Genomic DNA, 6,574 nt, shown 5'->3' on the forward strand with positions numbered 1-6,574 from the left:
TTTTCTGCACAGTTTACTTCAGTCGGGACCATAGCATTTCCATGACATATTACCCTTACCGAAACACTTGAAGCAAACTTCAGGAGGCTGTTGTATGCTCAGCCGGCAAACCGATCAGCCTACCTTGAATATGCCCAAGTTCTTCGCTTTGTTGGCTTCTGCAACCGGCAGCCTGATCGCTGCCATCTGGGTGCTCTGCGATCCCTTTCTAAGGTGAATGGCCTTACTGGCTACGTCGATGTCACACTGCTCTTGGAGGGCAGCCAAGACCTCCGCTGTATCGGTGATTTCGTCCAGTTTTTTACACGGGAGAGTCGGATCTGAAAAAAAGGATCTCACATCGACTTCGTCGCCAAGTACTTCTAATACAAGTTGCCTATAGGCTGAACTCTTTTGCTTGGCGTCATTCTTTAAGACTAGGATCGTTTCACCAATCCTAAATAGGCCGCCTTATGTTCCGCACATCTGCGCCCAATTTCTTCGTGCTACACATCGCCTTCAGAACCTCGGCGTATTTCACCTCCTCTTTTTCGATAACGAGGGCCTCGCCTAAGTTCCTACGTTTCACTGTCTTCGGTTTAGAATTTTCCTTGATCCGTTTTCGGTTTTCTCTGTTGTTTATTTCTAACTCGTATCCACGGGTTGCTGGTGATTTGCGCCCGTGCTTCATGTGGATGCACTGCCTAGTGTAACTAATTATCGAACCGGGCAATCTCTCAGTAACAAGAGACCCCTCGAGCTGGGTCTCAGGGTCGGCTTGCTACTGGGTAAGCTGAGGGGCTACGCGACCAAGGTGTGCAGCGTACCGTCACCTGACTAGGGCTATTGTAGTGTGTGGAATGAAAGAATTCTAACTTGGTGGGAATCTCTAGGGTTTTATTGGGCAAACTGAGCTATTGTGGGATTTAGGGTTATCTTCTTTATTGCAAGCTGTTGTTCTTGTGGAGGTGTGGGTGTTAATAGGTTTTCACGTACCGGTACGACTTGCTGCTTCTGGTTGCTGCCGACGATCTCCTGATGTCCTGCGAGCGCTCGCTGATGCTGCTAATAGGCTGGGATATTCTGCGGCTGGACAGGTGGTAACGACGACACCGTAGACGTAGTGTCGTAGGGGTTTGGCTTTATTAGGCGTCCTCCCTCTTTGACGGCAATCGACACGGCCCAGGACGGTACCGGAGTGACTGTGCCGAGAGGGGAAAGCTCCTGTACGGTTAGGGGTGATTACCCCGAGCTGTGCACCTCCTTTACGATTATGACCGAAATGGCCAGAGGTCAGCGATGGTCCTTGACGGGTTAGGCTTAGCAGACTTCCGTCTACTAGGCCGAAACGTGTGCTGCTGGTAGGCCACGCCACACCAGCCCAGATGGCGAAATTTTAACGGTATGATAAAAAAGGTCCTGTGAGGAGTTATCTAGCCGTACCAATCTTCTAGTCTTTAGTTATAGGCATTAGATTAAGATAGACTTAAGCTTTAATCATACCTGATGAAATAAACTTCTTCTCCCAATTTGGAAAATTACCACTCACTCACTTTACTTAAAACTTTGAGGACACTTTGAAAGAGATACTTGAGCACACGTACGCCTTTTACAGAATGAAGGATTGGCGATTCCTGAATTTGGCTTGACCCTCTTATCTGGTTTTTCTCCCCTCCCCAATTTCCTCAATCGTGGGTTGGAGGGTTGTTACCACCTGTTGCGTGTAATACGCCTGCTGGCCCACTTATCGTTTATGTTTATACTTGTACCCACAGCTTGCATGCAACATTTTCATGTTTATAATTCAAATTTAACAATTCTTCTAATTTATTAACAATCATATTTTATACATTTTGACAATCTACTAACATTGATAACATTTACTAACCATTTATCTACTAACCCTATACTAATCCAACACCACTGAACACTAGAAACGTGACAGTATACAAATAAAAAATAGTACGAATTAAAAAAGGACTAACAATTTGTAACAAACGGTTACACTAGTTAGGGCTATCTCGTGGCTCTTTTAGCAACCTTAGCCTTAGACTTGGTGTTGGCCGCTCCACTGTTTGCATGTCCTGTTGATCCCGGAGCTTGACTTGTGCCATCTTTTCCGCTCTGGAGGACGGGCGCGTAGGTAACTTTTGCCTTAGCAACCATACGTCTTTTCGCCACGTATTCATCCTCGGAAGGTCCTCTCTTTCGCATCGCGTATCGAATAGCTTCATAGATATATTCGCGTTGCCTGTGAAGGAAAACACTTCAGTCTGACACGACTTAGTGTCTCTTTTGCCTTCTACCTTGCCAAGTTGTGCCTGCTTTGCAGCTAGGACTGATTGTCGCAATTTCAGTAGACTTGTTTTCAAGTCTTTGCTGATATTGCTTTTGCTATTAACAAACTTGACATCGAGTTGCTCATTATCTACTTGCATTTTCGAAAGATACTCCCTATTTCGATTAGTCATGGGCCATCGGTTACCCCATATGTTGCACTGGAACGGCTTTTGCCAACACTGTTCTCGCTTAAGTCGATGTTGGTCGCCTCCTTTCTTGGTGGGAGCCTTAGCCGGTTACTGGTGGGTCCAGAAGCCTCTCCTTCACATTACGCTAGTTGTTTGTTTTGGTTGGTTCTTCTAGGCAATACATCGCAACTGGGACAAAACCTGCTTCTCAGCTTAGTGTTCAATGAGCACTTCCATAGTTATTAACTGAGAGCTTTCTTTGCCTTAGTTGCTATTTTCGCTTTCGTATATCGTGTGGCAGATACGATGATACTATATGCCCAGGGAAGTCAAGGAAATTTCCACTACGAAAAGATCCTGGACCGACCGGGAATCGAACCCAGACACCTTCAGCATGATTTTGCTTTGTAGCCGCGGACTCTAACCACTCGGCTAAGGAAGGCCCCCAAGAGAGGCTATGCTAGGGTTGACATAGTCCTTCATGGGATACTATATTCAAAGCCGGATCGGCACAATTCAGGTAAATGCATTTGAGCCTACTCCCGCCTATAACCAGTCAACGGATTTGGAACGTACTCTAAGGCCTGCCACGGTTTTACGGGACGGGGATAGCCCCACTCGCCGTTTCAGGCCAGTGTCATCCAACCCCACTAAGGGAGTAGAATGTCGCCGCTGTCAGACTCAACGCATATTATCCAATACATGTACCGTTACTTCTCCTTAGACGTGCGCTGCCAGTATACACAATTGAGGCCGTACTGATCTAGTCCAAATGTGCTCGAAACACTCCTAATCGAAGTTTCATTTGGTACTTTAAGCGGCTCCGGATTCCGATTTTTGTGGTTCTTATGAAGGTTCATCAAAGCCCACTGTAAACTCCACCCCATCCTGGGCAACACCCCAACTCGTAGAGCACCTGGGTAAATCTTACCTTGTAACGCATTACGTATAGGTAATTTACCTGCGTTAAGGGCAATGACAAATTTTATCTAGTTTCAGTAATTTACATGGTTATGCATATTGGCCACCGGACACTGGAGATGTTTCGCCAGTAATAAGAACGTCCAAGTTCTTAATGACATATATTATGTAATTAAAAAAATCCTGTAAAGCAAGTATAATTTGAGTGAGTTGAACTTGTGTTTGTACATATTCATAGCTTACGTTTAGTGTTCTTATTTCTGTTTCAATTGTTCTTTTCTGTTCACCCTATGTAGCTTGGAGTTTAGCTTCTGTAGTTGGATTTCAATTTCAAAATATATTATCGTTTAGGAGATGCAATTAAAATTACCGGACGAGATCCTAGCTACAGCGTTAACGTATTACGGTACTATTACGTATCTTCACCGAGCGGGTTCCACCTGTTCAGACATATCGTATTATCATAAGTAATGATACCTAGTTCAAGCTATCTTACCAACGGTGATTGATTCTCTAGCTAAGAGTGAGAAATACGTAAAAGAAAAGCTGCAGAGCCGCCTTGTCTCACGGATGAAGTTTTGGGGTTAGCTTGAGAAAAAGTATTTAGTTTAGTAGGCAAATTCATCGATTATTTTTATATAAATTCAATTACACACTTGTGTAACTCACTATGAGAACTATTTCTAGACACTATAGGATAATAAACTCTAAAGAACTCCTACGCAAATTTTGTAAATAGGGTTGCAATGCTAGTGATGGACCCCTTAGTAGCTGAAATTCATTCTAGACGCTTTTCCGCAATGATATCTCAGACGCATATACGTTTTGTGGAGTCTAACAAAAAATTCAATGTCTTTACTTCATAGTACGTCTATGAAACAGACAAAATCATTCGATTTTTCCAGCGAAATATGCATTTGAAAAACTGTTGTCCGAATGGACCCTCTCGGGGTCCATAATAGGATTGTTTACAAATTTGACGTTGCGTATTATGGACCCTCCATTTGATTCCCATGTAATCCGGCTAACTGCCGACGAGCCTATTATGGACCCACCTGGAAATGCGTATTATGGACCCTCTTGTGTGGTTTCATTTACAAAACTGTTCAAATATCTGTATTTATACGTCTCAAACCAAATATTTTGCCAGAAACTGATGACAAACAATGTAATCGATGTTCCCCCGGTGGATTTACATACGAATAAAGTTGCTTTGAGTGTTAATTTTATGTTTTTCTGTAGGGGGTCCATAATACGCAAAGGGTCCATAACCGGCATCGACTCCCTAGTTAGCTGATAATTTTCGCGAACTTCTGGCATGAATCCACTTCTATTTTCATCCTCTCTCTTCTTACTGAACAGAGCAGATTCAGTGAGAGGCGGCCTGTCACAATTCAGTTTAACGAAGGTACGGTGCTGCCATCTGGAAAAAGTTTACTCGATGCGTGAAGCGTCGAAAATTTTACCCGGCAAAGTATAGTGAAATTTCAAATGCTTATATAAAATTAACTACAATAGCTACTTAAAATCTTTTCAGTACATGTTGATAAACATTTGATAGGCTACATTATAGACACATTATTTTGATTTTGACCATCTCACGTTTACCCAGTGTAGTGAGAAGCGCCGACCTAGGGGTTGCTACAGAGGTCATGTTCAAACCACATCATAATTTTATGCGATATGAAGTTCTATAGATGTTAACATTTTTGGAACCCCATAGAGCGTAGCTCAGGTTAGCGGTCTACGCTGGCAAACGGAAGAGCCATTTCTAACACTGTTAGACTAACAGTCGCAAACCCCGCTTCCATGTTAGCATACAGCCAAATTTCCAATCGGGACAGTTACCAGCTATTTCACAAGTTTCCTCGTACCCGGTCGTTCCATCAGGAGGTAAGCTATGGAAATTACTGGGCAAGAGGCTAAAAACCACACAATGGGATCTATTCTTACTCTCTAGGGTACGTGAGATAATGAAGAATTAACTCACTCTTTATTAACCTGGATTGCCGTTATAATGCTAACTTATGGAAATAACGACAGCCTGCTAGTTACAAAAACTTCTCGGTTTACCTCTGGCGTTATGTTGTGGGAATCCGGGACTTACCGATTCTACTCGGGTAGAATTTCATTTTTCGAAGTCAATTTAAAAAAATTTGATTGTATTTCAATAGTAACTTGATCGATTGTAGTGGGTTTCGTGGCCGTTTGATTAGCGACGTCAGTCTTTTAGGCATATATTGTGCCACAAAGCGCGGGTTCGATTCCCGCTCCAGTCGGTGGAAACCATCCAGTCGTCGGTAGCCCGGGTATTCCATGTTGTCCGTTGCCTAACGTTCGTGATTGTTCAGTCTGTTCAGCCTTTCTTTAGCTGAAGACGGTGTAAATTGTCTTTATCAATAGTTTTACTGTTGAAAAAGTTAGTTGACTTTTGAAGTAATCTGATGAGTATGGAACTATATTCTAGTAAATATTGCAATAATATCCATTTGATTCGGTTTGTCTCGAGTTCGTCAAAAATCAATGGAGCTTCGATGTAACCATGAGATAAAGAGGGTTAACCTACAGATATACCACCCGGCTGCAACTTATATGCAACTTATACGCAAGGCATTACATATAAAGTGACAGACAAATAGATATACAGACATGGCAACAAATCATGACTGTTATAAATATTAATAATTATAATAATTATTATAAAACATCAACTAACAATAACTTTTCTCCTTCTTTCAGTTGGCTCAGTGAAGCCCGGCAGCACTCGAAGGATGATCGGATCGCCGAGGCAGCTGGAGAATGCTGTGCCTACCAGTAAGAACCCTCACGGAGTCTGGGTCTAACGAGGCCTCGAACGGCGTATAACATACACTACTACTGCTTATACTGCGAAACCTGCTGGTACGAGTCAGTCAGTGGCATGCAATAAGTTAATCAACCAATTGTGATATTGTTGTATAAGAGAATACAAAAGTGCAAGCTGTAAGGAAGAATTTCAAAAGGGAATTGCTATCAACGGGCTTTAAAGCTTTTTGGAAGATGTTAGATATTACACATACATAAATGCAAACACACACTCACTCACTCACATACGAACCTTCATCAAAAAAGGCCTCATTTTCTACTTAAACAGAAAGCGATTTATTTTTATACATGCGTAGGCACTACTTTTAGAGACTGTTACATACACCATCAATGATCAACTA

The 6,574-nt window shown here is 42.6% G+C and overlaps 1 protein-coding gene across 7 annotated transcripts in view; it reads left to right on the forward strand.

The window, feature by feature from the left end:
* Nucleotides 1-6,574, forward strand: part of LOC5564521 (hybrid signal transduction histidine kinase A) — a 285,243-nt gene extending 278,669 nt beyond the window's left edge. For all 7 annotated transcript variants that reach the window (XM_021855302.1, XM_021855300.1, XM_021855296.1 and 4 more), the window contains one exon: nt 6,108-6,574. In XM_021855302.1, coding sequence (XP_021710994.1) covers nt 6,108-6,211 — 104 coding nt within the window. In that variant the 3' untranslated portion in view covers nt 6,212-6,574. The remainder of the gene's footprint in view (nt 1-6,107) is intronic.

Source organism: Aedes aegypti, chromosome 3 (genome assembly GCF_002204515.2).
Source record: "Aedes aegypti strain LVP_AGWG chromosome 3, AaegL5.0 Primary Assembly, whole genome shotgun sequence".
Taxonomy (NCBI): Eukaryota; Metazoa; Arthropoda; class Insecta; order Diptera; family Culicidae; genus Aedes; species Aedes aegypti.